General features: G+C 53.6%; 1 protein-coding gene across 1 annotated transcript; it reads right to left on the reverse strand.

The window, feature by feature from the left end:
• Positions 1–4,698: 4,698 nt before the first annotated feature.
• On the reverse strand, positions 4,699–12,756 carry BYSL (bystin like). Its single transcript, XM_077839411.1, has 7 exons — positions 12,437–12,756; positions 10,664–10,829; positions 9,903–10,041; positions 8,387–8,520; positions 7,237–7,397; positions 6,349–6,451; positions 4,699–5,455 (listed from the first exon to the last, which is right to left on the reverse strand). Exons 1-7 carry the CDS (start codon positions 12,714–12,716, stop codon positions 5,107–5,109), a joined length of 1,332 nt encoding a protein of 443 aa, XP_077695537.1. The 5' UTR covers positions 12,717–12,756; the 3' UTR covers positions 4,699–5,106.
• Positions 12,757–14,867: the final 2,111 nt, after the last annotated feature.

A 14,867-nucleotide genomic window follows, 5' to 3' on the forward strand; every position in this document is an offset into this window, starting at 1 on the left:
TCTTATCCCTGCCTGTCACAAGTGAGCACGGCTCCCGCTTCTTCTACACGCTGGAGAAAAAGAAGGGGGCTAAGAAGCATGTCACCTGCCTCCTAGCAGAGGACGGCACCCCCCTCACGGATCCGGCGGAGATTTGCGGGAGGGCCAGGGTCTTCTATGCAGGCCTTTTCTCCCCGGATCCGACAGATCCTAACGCTTGCAGAGTGCTCTGGGACGAACTCCCGACGGTCAGCGTGGGCAACCGAGACTGGTTAGAGCTGCCTCTCACTCTGGCCGAGTTCTCGGAAGCCCTCCGCCGCATGCCCACCAATAAATCTCCGAGCATGGACGGGTTGACCGTGTTCTACCGCGTGTTCTGAGACATCCTCGGCCCAGACCTAGCCACCGTCTGTGACGAGTCTTTGCAGAGCGGGGTCCTCCCTCTTTCGTGCAGGCAAGCTGTGCTCACCTTATTGCCGAAGGGGGACCGCCGCGATATACGAAATTGGCGTCCCGTCTCGCTCCTCAGCACAGACTACAAGGTCGTAGCGAAAGCCATTTTGCTGCGGCTGGGGTCTGTGCTGACGGACGTGATCCCCTACACCGTCCCGGGCCGCACCATCTTCGACAACCTCTATCTGGTCCATGGCCTCTTGGAACTGGGGTGTAGGGACAGTCCGTCGTTCGCCCTCCTGTCCCTGGATCAGGAGAAGGCGTTCAACAGGGTGGATCACGGGTATCTCCTGAGCACTCTGCGAGCGTTTGGCTTCAGACCCTACTTTGTGGGTTTTCTTCAGGTGCTGTACACCTTCGCAGAGTGTCTGGTCAGGCTCAGCTGGACCCTGACCAAACCAGTCAGTTTCGGGTGAGGAGTACGGCAGGGCTGCCCCCTCTCGGGACAGCTGTATGCTCTGGCAATCAAGCCCTCTCCTCTGTCTCCTCCGTAGGAGGTTGACAGGGTTGGCGCTGCGGGAGCCGGAGCTGCAGCTGGTCCTGTCGGCGTAAGCCAACAATGTGCTCCTCGTAGTGCAGGACCCGGGTGACTTGGTGTGGGTGGAGGCTTGCCAGCCTCCTCCACCCGGGTCAACTGGGTCAAGAGCTCTGGCTTGGTGGTAGGGGACTGGTGGCAGGCGAGATCCCTCCCACCCGCGCTTCAGGCCATCCGGTAGAGCGCAGGTCCGCTGCTCTATCTCAGCATTTACCTTTCTGCCACGCATCCGTCCCCGCCGGAGAACTGGCATGGTTTAGAGGGCAGGGTGGTAGAGCGGCTCCGGAGACGGACGGGACTACTCCGGTGCCTCTCCCTTCGAGGGAGGGCACTGGTGCTTAATCAACTAGTCCTGTCCATGCTCTGGTACCGGCTCAACACCCTGGTCCCGGCCCCGGGTTTCCTGGCCAACCTCCAAACATTGATTCTGGAGTTCTTCTGGTCAGGACTGCACTGGGTCTCTGCAGGGGTTCTCCATCTACCCCTGGAGGAGGAAGGGCAGGGCCTGAAGTGTCTCCGCACTCAGGTCCATGTCTTCCGCCTCCAAGCCCTGCTGAGGCTCCTTTATGGTGCAGGTAGTCCGGTGTGGAGCGTACTGGCGTACGCCTTCCTGCGCCGCTTCCGAGGGCTCCGATATGACCGACAGCTCCTCTATCTCCACCCGAGAGGTCTTCTGCGAGCCCTCTCCGGGCTGCCGGTCTTCCACCAGGACCTCCTCCGGACCTGGAAACTGTTCACAGTGACCAGGTCCGTGGCGGCCTCTGTGGGGGAAGATCTCCTTGCGGAGCCCCTGCTACGCAACCCCCAGCTCCGTGTGCAGGTGGCGGAGTCCCCCTTGGCGTGCCAGAGGTTGGTCTTGGCAGAAGTCACCAGAGTCGGAGACCGCCTGGACTACGACCGGGGAAACTGGCTGGATCCCTGATGCTCGCTGAGCGCATGGGGCTCTCCAGACCAGGTACTCCCCTGCATGTACTTCAGGAGGTGAGGGCTGCTTTGCTGCCCGCTGCTCAGATTTACCTCGACTGGGTCCTAAGGGAGGGCATGCCCCGCCCACCCTCCACCCCAGGCCCTCCGGACCTTTTCATTGGGCCCCCGCCCCTTCACCGCAAGCCGGCTACACGAGCTGCAGCAAGTCCGTTTCCAGACCACACCAAGGAAACATCCATACACGCTCGAGCTCCACACCCTTCACGTCCTCACCCTCGTGTCCCGCCCTGACACAAAGTGGCGGGACCTCCTGCCACCTCTAGAGGGTGAGGAGCCCCGGTGGGCCAGCCTATATTCCACTCTGGTCCCGAGGCCCGCCGGGGATATCAGTTGGCGGCTCCTGCACGGTTGTGTACTTGGCACGGTTCACCCCAATCCCGGACACCTGCCCCTTTTGCGGCATGAGGGAAACCCTGGCGCACGTCTACCTGGAGTGCGCCAGGCTGCAGCCCCTATTCCGGCTCCTCACAAATATTTTGTTAAGATTTTGGTTGTACTTTTCCCCTCACCTCCTTATCTACGCACTCCCTGTCCGTGGCCCCACTAAGTCATGGGACCTCCTGGTCAACCTCCTCCTGGCCCTGGCTAAAGTGGCCATCTATAAAACCAGGGTGAGGAGGTTGGCCGATGGAGTCTCCTGTGATTGTGGGGCCTATTTCCGATGCGCCGTCAGTTCACGCCTCCGGGCAGAGTTCCTCTTGGTGGCATCCACTTGATGGCTTCGAGAAGCAGTGGGCGCTGTCCGTGGTTCTCTGCTCGGTGTCCCCATCTGGTTACCTTTGTTTGACCCTTTGACTACACTCCTGTCCCCGTTGTTCATTAGTTGTCCCCTGTAATTATTTGGTTTTCCAGGTCCTGTGGACCCACCATCAGGCTGGGGGGGGATCCTTTAGCAGTAGGCAGACTTTGCCCACCCACTTCCTGGATCCCAATAGGACAAGTGAGGCTCAGCGTGCTTGCAGAGTGAGCGGGAGTTAGTAATCAAACCCAGGCGTCCTGATGATTTTGCATCCTGCTCTCTTGCAGTCAGGAGCAGCAGTGGGAGGATTTCTCCTCTCCCCGCAGGGAAGGAACTGCCCTTTGCCCTGTCTAGAGCAGGGGTTACATAAGGCCTCCTCTGACGCCCACTGCGCCTGCCCCTTTGCCTGCTGTGTTCTGCCACCTCGTGGGGGACTGAGATAGATCAACCCCAACTTCCTTTAGCTCAACGCAGCGTGAAAGCCTGTGAGCAGAGAGATAACTAGACAAGGAGCTGGCTTAGCAGGCTAGGGCACAGACCCTCAGCCTCCTGTGTTGCTGGGGGAACAATTGCCATAAAGGCCATGGAAGGACTAAGGCCTCCACTGATTTCAAGCCCTCAGCTGTACAGACCCTGACAAAGGCAGTCACCAAGCCCAAACTTCCTGTCTCCTTCCACCGCCTCTCTCAGCTGCCTCCGGCAGCCCCAGTAAATACTGAGATGGAAGGAGCTGACTGCAGTAAAAGAGAATAGGGCCCTCCTCTAAAGGAGTAACCATGGAGCAGGAGCCAATTGAAATCAATGAGAAGGGGGGGGAGGGGTGGTCAGTGCACATCACAATTGAGCCCTGAATGGCTGGGTAGGATCAGTTATGGGCCTCTTCTTTAGCCTTGGAGTGAACAGCACACGTATCATTTTAACAGGCGAGTCCCACGCTCTGCCCCGCATGGGTGATGGGGAGGGAAGTAACTTCCCGTTGGCCAGATGGAGAGGAAAAGCTCAACCAGGCTTTCTGGGCTCTCCTGCATCAGCACATCTACTCGAAGGGACACAGCCAAGGCATGGTTTGTGCTTAATTAGGGTGGGGATCCAAGGACATGGGGAGATACTCGCTCCCCCTTCATTACACCCTGTGGGGCCCGGTGACATCCCCGAGGTGGCAACTGGAGACAGTAGCACCTCCTGCCTGTGGCTTCTTCCCAGCTGCCTCCTCCACAACGTACAGAACTGACACCAACACCCAGCCTTGCTTTTGGCTTCCCTTTCTGTCCCCAGCCCCTCCTGGCTTGCAGGCGGCTATCAATCACTTACTCCGAGAGAGCTCCTTTCAATGCGAAGCTGGGTAATTACAGAGTAGCTGCCTTCCCCCGTGACCGTTCCCGCTAAACGCTACGGAGCAGATTGATGGGAGCTCTGCAAATTGTTCAGTAATCTCCGTGCTAGTGAGTGGCTGTCCTGAGGGAGCCAGCTCTCTACAAACAAACCCACTGCTCCATCCGTCTCCCCTGGAGCTAACCCCCCGTCGCATGCATTACTCTTCCCGTGCCTGCCGAAGCAGCATGGTGCCGACTGCACCTCAGGCGGGGGAATGACGGATTCGGCTCACTGAACTGAAACGTCCGCAGCTGCCAACCCAGGCACCAAACCTTCCCCGGGGCATCGCCCGCCAGCAGCCAAGATGTATGTAGGAGCGCGCCATCTCGTTCCCTGCTGTGCAGGGGAACCCGGGGCTGCCTTTCAAATGTATCCTCAGTGAAACGAGGGACAAGACAGAAGGCAGGCTTGGTGCACCGAGAGGAAGGGAAGAGTTCTTCAGCGTGCAACAAGGGGACAGCGGTGCTGACGGAGCAGGGACTGGAGTAGACTGCACGTGCCCTCAGTGACCGCTGCTGAATGCACCACCTCTTCCAGAAGAAGGAAGGAGCCGGCTCCCTGCCACCTGACTGTCCCTTTAAACTGGCTGCAACTACATCCTTTCAATTCCACCAGACATTAGTGCACGCTCTGAATGTCCCAGGGAAAGGTTTTATTCTCAGACACAGGAGCAGCCCAGAGCTCTTTCACCCTCCCCGAGACACCTGTTGGTGTCAGGCCAGTAAGCACATCTTCAGATCCGAGCCAAGCAGGCAGGCAGCTTCCACCACTGCAGAGTTGAACTCCCAGGGCAGGTCCAGGTGAAGAGCACGGCCTGCTTCCACCACCCCCCGGACTACGGGGAAGGAGTCTAGGGGGATCTCAGTGACGGACACCCGCTCGCTTGTTCCAGCGGAAGATCTAGTTCGCCAGCTGAGCCCCTCGTCCGGTGAAGAAGGCAGCCATGGGACAGCGTCCCCAGCAAGCCATGAGCAATCAGACAAATTCTGGGCTGCCACTTCTCCCTGACAGAAAGAGGCCCCACCTCCCTCCCCTGGCCTCACTCCATCGCCACCGGCTGCAGCCCCTCCACGTCCCGAGACTTGGAGTTCACCAGCTCCCTCCTGATCTCTGCCGAGATCTGCGGGTGGCAGTGGACCTTGAGCAGCTCCAGCAGGGACTCCTTCTGCTCCGAGGAGAGGTCCTCCTTATAGCGCTGGGCGAAGGTCAGGAGGGACTGGTGCCACAGCACGGGCAAGGTGCGCCGGTCCGTCTGGAAGGCCAGGAAGTGGAAGACCAGGGCGTCCACCACGCGGAAGGGCAGGGCGTATTTCTTGTCGATGAGCAGGCGCAGGAAGATACTATTGGCACCGCTGTACTCCATCTCGGCGAGCTTCAGCATGGCAGCACTATGGGGGGGGGAGAGCAAGGTCGAAGCGTGCGCGAGGGTGGTGAGGACTTGGGGTAGGTGCTTGTCGGTCACACTCCGAACACAGTACGGAGCTGCACTCGCGAGTGGGTCTGGGCACCTTCCAACACGAACAGGCACCCTGCCCCTATGGCATCTTCAAGGACAGGCTTTGCCAAGGCCTCCCCTTCTCCCACTTCAGAGCACATTTGTTTCTGGAGTCTGTGACCGCCGCTCTTCCCCCTGGCGGCCTGTAAACTTCCCCACCGTCTCGGGCCAGGGATTGAAGGCTGGCGCGCCCAGGGCACATCAGCTACCAGAGTGGGCCACACCCTCCTCCCACCTGTCCCTGCAGGTGTAAATCTGTTCCCACTGAGCCGGAAGGGTGTGAAGTCCCCACCCCAAGACTGCGCTGTGGCATCTGACCATCTCGCTACGCGCCCAGGCATGACCCTAGCACTCGCTCCGCTTCTCTACCCCGGAGAGACAGAATCAAGAGTGGCAGTAAGGATCTGGTCCCGCACAGCGCCAAGTCCCCTCCACTGCCACTGGAACAGGTGGGATAACCCAGCAGGGACACGATCTCCGGGCTCTTACTGTGCTGCTGAGCTAGGAAACTCCCAGCTACCAGCACCGTGGAGCTGTGGCTAAACTGGTGGCTCTTGGCCCAGGAGCTTGCCAAGGGGGAGAGCCATGAGAATGGGGAACAGTCTGCCCATGGAAGTGATGGAAGCCCATTGCTTGGGCTGGAGTAGGTGGGACCTTTCCTAGCTCTGTGAAACGCCAGAGAGGTTTTCTGGCAGAGCCGGGACATTGCTGTGGGACTCCCTGAGGAAATGGGAGAACCAGCGCCTCCCAATCCTCCCCCTGGGGCCCCAGCCCTCCCCACGTTACCTGGAGTGAAGGACGGGGATCGAACACTTAGCAAGAATGCTCCCTATGATGATGGCTTCCCGTAGCGTGCAGGTCCCCAGCTCACACAGGGGGATCAGGATCCCTGGAAGAGAGGGAGGGAGGGAGAAGAGAGTCGGACAACAGTGCTCTTAACACAAGACGGCTGGACCTGCGGGGCTCAGAGCCTGAAGCCTACCCCAGCCGACTGACCCCTGCCCCACGCATTCCAATCCCCATGCATGTCCAGCCTGGGAGAATGACCTCTCAGGGGCATCGATGCCGCATCCCTGGGACCCGAGCACAGAGTGTTGCGGGAGGCACAGGATGGGCTGCACTCTTTGCCCCTGCCAGCCTCATCAACTGACAATACAAATGGACACAGGAGATCAATTCCCAGCTATAGGTCGCCTGCCGCGAATGGATCTCGCCCACCTCTGACAGGTACCAAAGGGGGCTGTCTGTTTTTGGCACTTATACAGCTGATGGTGCCAAGAGCGTTTTAGTAAACTGAATATTCTGATCTAGCCACTGCTGGTTCAACAGGCTTCTTGCCTGCAGCTGAAGGACCAAGCACATTTCTGCACCTCACTTGCTTTTGCTCTCATGGTTTCAGCCTCCCTCCCTCCCTTTGCTGCTGCTGTTCAACTCTGGAGAGCATTTCGGGGTTGCTGCGTACACGAAAAGTTCACTGTGCAAAAGAAAAGGTTAAACATGCTGCTACTGGAGGGCCAAAGAGAGCAAGTAGGTATCCAAGTCCTCCACCGCCCTCCTCCCAGAGAACAACTCCTAACCTAGCTATGACACCAGGAACGCTTACACAACCCAGCCAGGTCACTGCACTGCAAGCCGGACCCACCCTACTCTTCCTGCCACCCGGTTTCTTTTCACCTTTGAACCAGGCTCCCGGCTTGAACAAAGCCTTCTTCAAAGCCATGTAGAGGTGGAAATTGAGGCGCTTGTACTCAGCGATGTCATCCCTCACTCGTGGAAGCAGCACCAAGTTATAGAAGCGCTGGGCCATCCTCTCCTTCAGGTTGGAGGAAAAGATCCTGGCAGGAACGAGGGAGCGGGAAGTTGAACTGAAGTCTCAGCCCCCATCCCAGCGGCCCCAATGAAACCAAGAAGGAAGCAGTGCCTAGTACTCCCATCTGAGGATCTCCCTTTCCCACCATGCACATCCTAGTTTGCTGGTGGCGGTTTTGTTACCCCATGTTTGAAGCTTCTGTAGGAGAAGCCCAACACGCGTCCTGCTGAAATCCAGGCTGGGTTGGGGTAGCCTAATAGAGGATGAGGACTCCTGGGGTTCTGCCACTGACTTGCAGGGTGAACTGATCCTCTGTGCCTCATTTATAAAGCAGGAACAATATGCCCTACCCTCCGAAGAGGGGGAAGGCCCTGAGGCTCAGTGAAGGGGCTTGGAGAGCTGGGCTAAGAAGTGCTTAGAAGCGTATAATACTCTGCTTTACCTGCCGGGCTTAGTACCAGAGTGCAGGGGAATCAATGAAGTGACTAAACAGCTTCTTTTTAAAGACTGGTACTCCGGCTACTCAGTTAGACTCCAGCTATAGCTTCAGAGACTATGGTCCTGTACTCCCCTGCCTGATTGTGCAGAGCCCAGAGTAAAACAACCAGTGTTACGCAACGTTTTATAGTTTGGGATCTGAACCTGTAATATCTAAATCGGACACGCTTCCAGCTTCAAGCGTCACAGGCTGCAGTTCTCACCCCAACTGCAGGCAGGACGAGCACCAAGCTAAAGGGCAGGTTACTTAGGAGTGGTTACAGCTATGGAGAACACACTGAAGGGAACTGTACACTGGATCAGGATGGAGTCAATCTCCACTCTCTCTAGCATCCATGAAATGCCAGATCCACAGCACTAGCATGGGTTTCCAGAGGTGGCAAGCAGCTTGCTTCCTCTGTCTTTCGGCTAAGCTGAGAGCCAGAGGTTGGTTAGGATTTCAGCGACATGGCAGGAGTCCATAGAAAGCTCCCCGTAAAACCCACAATCAGTAAAACCACGGCAATTATATCATACCTGGTTGCTTGATACATGGCAGCTGCAGTCCATGTTTCTGGCTCTGTGATGTAAAGGATCTGCTCCCAATTTGACAGCGCTGGGATGATTTTAAATGCTTTGGGGAGTTTGCCACTCCTGTATTTGGATAGCACCTTTAAAACAAAAAGTATGTGGAATGTGGCCTAGTGGTCAGAACAGGGACCTGAGAGCCAGGACCGTGGAGTACCGTTACTAACTCAATGTGTAATTAACAGGGTCAGCTACCTCCTGAGCACCTCCTCATGACCGGAAGTCATTCTGCGGCACCCTGCCTCTGTTCCCCTCTTCAAGGTCCCTTAATACCTCGCTCAAAGCAGCTTGAAACATTCATCTCCCATAGTCCAATTTATCCCAGGCCCCAATTCAGTGTCTCTCTCCCCTAAGGTAGGAAATACCCAACCATTTTCCCTATAGCTGGGTCCCAATTCAAAGCCTCTCTCTCGTCAAGCAGGAATTTGGCCCTCTAGGCCCCAATCCCCAGGGTCTCTTCCCCTTAAGTAGGAAGTCCCCATCCCTCCTTCCCAGGGCTGGGTTCTAATTCAACAGTCACTCCCAGGTTTACCTAGCTAAAGTTCAGCTTTCTAGTTCTCACTTCTCAACTCCCCTGGTGTCAGGGTCTTCTCTGCAGGAGCCTCTCTCATTTACTGTAGTTTCCCAATCCCGCCCCCCTCTCTGCAGCCTCCTGCTGCTCTTTATACGGGAACCAGCTGTCCTCCATCAGGCCCCATCAAAGCTGCTAACATGGATCGAGTGGTCTGGGGCAGTTATTTCAGTCATCAATGGCGCCAGGCCTCCAGCCCTTAAGGGGAAAGCCACCCTGTTACAATGACCTTAAGAAAGTCACTGGATCCACTTTCTCCATCCACAGGATGGATATAGCAACGCACCTTCCTCAAAACGCTGGTGTTTGGGAGGCATCGTTATTTGTAAAGCGCTTGAGATCCTTGAGTGAAAGACTCAGTGTAAACAGCAGTTAAATCATTTGGAAGCCTGCGGAGAAGGAGTCTATGCCTAGTGAACACTAACGAATCATCCTGAAATTCCTCTCTGTTCACAGGCGCACACGCTTCTCAGGGCTCCTGGACCAAAGAGAATTTTAAAGCCAGCTCTCGAATGCACTCTCACTGCCAGCTGAGCAGTAAAAAGTCTCTCAGCGTAAGTGTATAAATTAACAGCCCACGTTTTTTTGCCTGCTGCAGATATAACGATAGCATGGAAACCTCAGACCCTGCCGAGTTTGCAATCTCCTTAATTACCCTGAAGAGCTACACAGCATTGCTGTACAGTGACAGCTGTCACGTTCTGCCCTGGAGATGGGCACACGCCAGCTGCAGGAGAAGATATTTTTCAGCACGGGCCATGAGGATAAAGACACAAGCCACAACAATTACGAATACTGGCTGCTGGAGCCGCTGGGCTCGATTCGACCTGGCTCCTCACAGAGGGACGGCGTTTTGAAAGTGGAGGCTGCTACATTACATGCTATTGCTCTTACTTCTCGGACACCCTTGTAGACCTCCAGTACGCGGGGGTCCAGCTGAGGCATGGGGTGGCCGGATATTTCCGACATCATTGTCTCCACCTCTGTCTGCTTCTCCGTGATCTTCTCCATGATGATATCGGCGAGCGTGAGCCTGGCAGACACAGGGGAAGGAAACTATGTAGAGCTGGTCTCTGGCCTAGAAGAGCATCAGCCTGTTCCTTGGCGAACCAGGCAGCAGGGCCTAGGGGACTGAACACTGCAACAGGAATCAGAGGACTTGCTGATCAGGGGCCTGCTGGGTGACACTTCCCCTTTTTGTGCCTCTGTTCCCACTCCCACCCTTGATCTCCCCTGTCTTTGGGGTAGAGACTGTCTTACTGAGCGTGGGTACAGTGCCAAGCACAAAGGGAACCCTGATCTCAGCTGGGCCTCTCTCTAGGCACTACAGTAATAGGAGTTACTACGTATGGCCCCGTGCATGTGTGATCTGAGAGGAAATGAAGCATTATCTACTGTTTGGAACACAGGGGGTCAGGACTCCTAGGTTCTATTCTTAGTTCTGCCACAGACTTGCCTTATGAGCTTGAGCAAGACAATTCTCCCCTATGCTTCAGTCTCCCCAGCTAAAGAAGAGTGACAGAGCTTTAACCAAACCCACCTCCCAGGGGTCAGTTAACCTCTTCAAAGTGCTGTTCTGAACTTGAACCCTATTTGAATGCTGCGAGGCTGCAGGGAAACACTTCTATCCCACGGCTCAGGGATTTGTTTCCTACCTTAGCGGCGGATTCTTGTTCATGAACATTTCAATGGCTCTCTCGTCCTCAGGGTCCACTGTCACCTCCTCACAGTACTCCCCCTTTCCCATGGATGCAGCAGCCTTCTCCAGCGTGGGCCACTCATCATCCTCCGCGTCAGAATCCCCATCGTGTGATCCAGACCCTGGAATAAACCAGGCACAGTTAAGGTTGGACAAGTCAGGGAGCAGAGCAGCTTGCCTGCAAAGATACAGCTCCACAAGAACATTCCACTCAGCTCTCCACACTCTGATCTCCAACCCTCTCGTGTGGCTAGTGAGGTGAATTTGCAGAAGCCCTTTCTAACAGCAGTCAAACACCCGCTATGGGAAGGGGCACCAGAGATTTCCAGGGGCAGTCCATCTGAAGGGACAGTCAGAATTAACATCCAGGCCCAAGATTTGCTTATCTTCTGCCAATCGCCTAATTAACTAATTAACGGGATCAACCAATAAGGTTGGAGAACAGCCGTGCAATTAAAAATTACCCTGCCAACTTGAAGCTTCATCAACTAAAGAGTTAAAAGCAGTTTCAGGTCCTACACATGTGCCTAAGTCCCCCCTGCTCGTTTTTGTGGGATTCTAACCATGGTTTGTTTGTTTAATTTTTCTCTCTCCTGTTGCCATGGGAAGAAATCGCTCAAGCCCACAGAAAGCTGACTTGAGGCCCTGATCCTGCAAACACATACTGAACTTCATACTCACACTTTAATGCAACTAATCACATGTGTACGTATTTGAAGGATCACTGACTAAGGCTCACATTGTAAAAGGTATTTAGGTGCCCAACTCCAACACCTTTAAAAAGCTGGCCTTAAGTGACCATTAAACTGACTCAACACCATGTGCTGTCAAACGTACGGTAAAAAACAATATATGATTTGGGACAGGAAATAAGGAAGAACCTCATACCCAAGTGAAAGGATGGTCTGTTGAACAGATCACTGGACTAGAACTCAAGAAACCTGGGTTCAGTTCCTGAGTCAGCCACAGATTTCTTGTGTGACTTTGGGCAAGTCCCTAGATCTCTCTGTGTCGCTGCTGAACGGGAAGGATACTTCCCTTTGTCTGAGAGGTGCTGAAAGGATCAGGTACTAGAGCGATGAGGGCTGTGTAAGTATACAGACAGGTAGATAAAAGTGGAGGAGGAGGAATGAAGGGAGACAGAATGCCTTCCCAGGACACAACTCAGCCGAGGCACCCAAGTAAACACACCTATAACTTTCGCTGCATGATCAGGAGCCAGAAACTCTGTTTTACATCTCATCTGAAAGGCAGCAGCCAAGGCAGCCCAACGCCCCCTTCCACTATGCTGGGACTCTCGTTGCAAACGGATTTAAGGTGAGCACTGCCACCTACTGAACTGCCAACACCACTTCCTGAAGCCTTCTGGGGCGTCCTGGGGAAACCTGGGAAAGACCATAGTATGTCTATCCAGGCCTAGCTTTTAATACTCTTCGGGCCTAGGAGGGTGGAGAGAGATCTCCCATGAGAATTCAGCAGGGGGTTCGTCTCTTCCCCATCAAACCTGCTATGTCAAAGGGAAACAGATGGGGGGTGGCTGGGTTGTGCCCACCCGGCCGAAACTGAGAAGCAGAGATCAGGCTCGTTAATAAGGGACTGAGCCCACCCCCGTGCTCGCTTCGCGGGTGTGTTTACAGCCAGCTCCGCGCTTCCATAAGGAGCGGCGTCCACCCCGAGCAGACCCAGCCCCGCTCACCCCACCCCTCTGGCGTGCTCGGTGCCCGCTCACCCAGCACCGTGGTCTTCTCCTTCTTCGGCCCGGTTCCTCTGCCGGGACAGTGCTCGGCCTCCAGCTCCTCCTGCTGGATCCGCGCCTGCTCCAGGATCCTGCGCGACAGCTTCTCATCCACGTACTGGTCCTCCTGTTCCCCACCGCCATGCTGCCCGCCTCTGCCCCGCCTCTTCACCCGCGTGGTGGGCTTCACCGCGTCCCCTTGTACGATCTGCTCGGCCAGGGGCACGTTCCCGGCCGCCTCCCCTGCGGCCCTCCGCCGCTTGGCCTTAGGCATGTTGATCCAGCCCCGCGGCCCGCGAGAAAGCCCACGTGTGCCAGGGAAGGGGAGGGGCGGCTGGAGAGGCGCCACCAAAGCGCATGCGCTCCTGGAACGTTGCGGCGCCTTCCGTTCCAAAACTGGCAACAGCCCTGTCGCAAGGCTCGGCTCTTAAAGGCGCAGCCGTCCTATTTTACAAGTGCCTTCTGGGAACCTCTCCTCAGGCGGAGTCCTTCATCCTTACAGGGTGGCAATTCTGCAACAGAAGAGCTTCAAAACCAGACTCCAAGGAGAAACTGCTGAGCTTGAATTAATATGCAAACTAGATACCATTAACTTGGGTTTGAATAGAGGCTGGGAGTGGCTGGGTCATTACACATATTGCATCTATTTCCCCATGTTAAGTATCCTCACACCTTCTTGTCAACTGTCTAAATGGGCGGTCTTGATTATCACTACAAAAGGTTTTTTTTTTCTCCTGCTGCTAATAGCTCATCTTAAATAATTAGCCTCTTAGTTTGTATGGCAACTTCCACCTTCTCTGTATGTATATATATAGCTTCTTACTATATGTTCCATTCTATGCATCCAACGAAGTGGGCTGTAGCCCACGAAAGCCTATGCTCCAATAAATTTGGTAGTTTCTCAGGTGCCACAAGTACTCTTGTTCTTCATCCGACAGAGTCCTTCATCATCCAGAGAGAGTTCAGCTTTCAAAGCAGCAAAGAGAGAAGGTGGATTTATTGAGACAAGGGCTGGACCCACCTATTAACTCCATTGAGATACATTAGGCTTGAAGAAATTGATGGAGGGCTAGGGAATATTGGTTACTTGGCTAAATAATTCTTAGGACCTTTCATTTTTGGTTTTTATTTTATTTTTCTCAGGAATTTATTGGTGTTTATTACAACAGCAACAAAAACAGGTGAAAATCAGTGGAAAAACCAATAATTTTTCTAGGTAAATATCTGGGTTTATTTTGGTGTATGGAAGGATGAGGGAAAGATATTCAGTAGATCAGGGGTAGGCACCCTGCAGCACGTGAGCTGATTTTCAGGGGCACTCACACTGCCCGGGTCTTGGCCACCAGTCCAGGGGGCTCTGCATTTTAATTTAATTTTAAATGAAGCTTCTTAAACATTTTAAAACCCTTATTTACTTTACATACAACAATAGTTTAGTTATATATTATAGACCTATAGAAAGAGACCTTCTAAAAACGTTAAAATGTATTACTGGCATTATTAGAGTGAATAAATGAAGTGAAGAGTGAATAAATGAAGACTCAGCACCCCACTTCTGAAAGGTTGACAACACCTACAGTAGATTAATGCTTTGATAAATGGACTTCAAAGTGGTTTGCTGCAGAACTAAAACAGAACTCAAAACACAACGCCACCTCTAAGTTTATGAAAACAATACCTCTCTCTAATCCCCAAATAAAACTTTTCATTTGAATAAACAGTTTACAGTTGTAGACGTAGAACCAGTAGCCTATAAATATTTACATTTAATACTGAGGCCACACCATCCTTTTCGCCTCTTGTTTTATTAAAACTTTTGTATACTTACTTGTGTTCTGAAACATATTCTAAGACAGATTTTCGTTTTCTTAGCATTTTAGTTTGATGTGTGTCAGATCTTTAATCCGTTATCTGCTAACAGCTTGAAATGTGTACTTGGGTGGGCGTAAGATTCATCAGTACATTCAGATGTGCACACACTTCAGAGCCTGCGTGCCTGTTTGTTTATTGTGTGTATCTTCTAAACGAATACATAGCCTTACCTCGGCAGGCAGCTTTGCTTACACACACAGACTAATGTATTATCACAACAGCTATATCTCATGCCATGTATTGTATTTCCTAATCAAACAAGTTTTTTTATATATATTTGACTGGTACAAAGGTAGGGTGGAAAAAAATAATACTTTTTGTAAAACTCAGGCTTTATTTGGTAAAAATCCGTTTAAACTGAAAACGAAGGGGCTTAACAATTCTTTAGAAGAGCTGCCCCTCCTAAATGTTGCCCTCTTTCTGACGAAGGATTTTGCAACGTGTTTCCCTCAGGCCTTTGTCAATTTCCTGCTGGGACACTGGGGACCATTGACACAAGAATCGTGTCCCCTGGTTCTGCAGTCCCCTGCCAAGCAGTGTGTCTACTCGAGGG

This window comes from Eretmochelys imbricata, chromosome 21 (genome assembly GCF_965152235.1).
Source record: "Eretmochelys imbricata isolate rEreImb1 chromosome 21, rEreImb1.hap1, whole genome shotgun sequence".
NCBI classification, from domain to species: domain Eukaryota; kingdom Metazoa; phylum Chordata; order Testudines; family Cheloniidae; genus Eretmochelys; species Eretmochelys imbricata.

What these genes read in the sequence shown, in the direction of transcription:
- BYSL (XM_077839411.1), bottom strand. Translation starts at nt 12,716, where the DNA reads ATGCCTAAGGCCAAGCGGCGGAGGGCCGCAGGGGAGGCGGCCGGGAAC. An exon ending in AACAAGAATCCGCCGCTAAG is followed by an intron (nt 10,042 to 10,663) that starts GTAGGAAACAAA and finishes TGTGTCTGCCAG; the next exon opens with GCTCACGCTCGCCGATATCA. An exon ending in GCCGGGAGCCTGGTTCAAAG is followed by an intron (nt 6,452 to 7,236) that starts GTGAAAAGAAAC and finishes CCTCTCTTCCAG; the next exon opens with GGATCCTGATCCCCCTGTGT.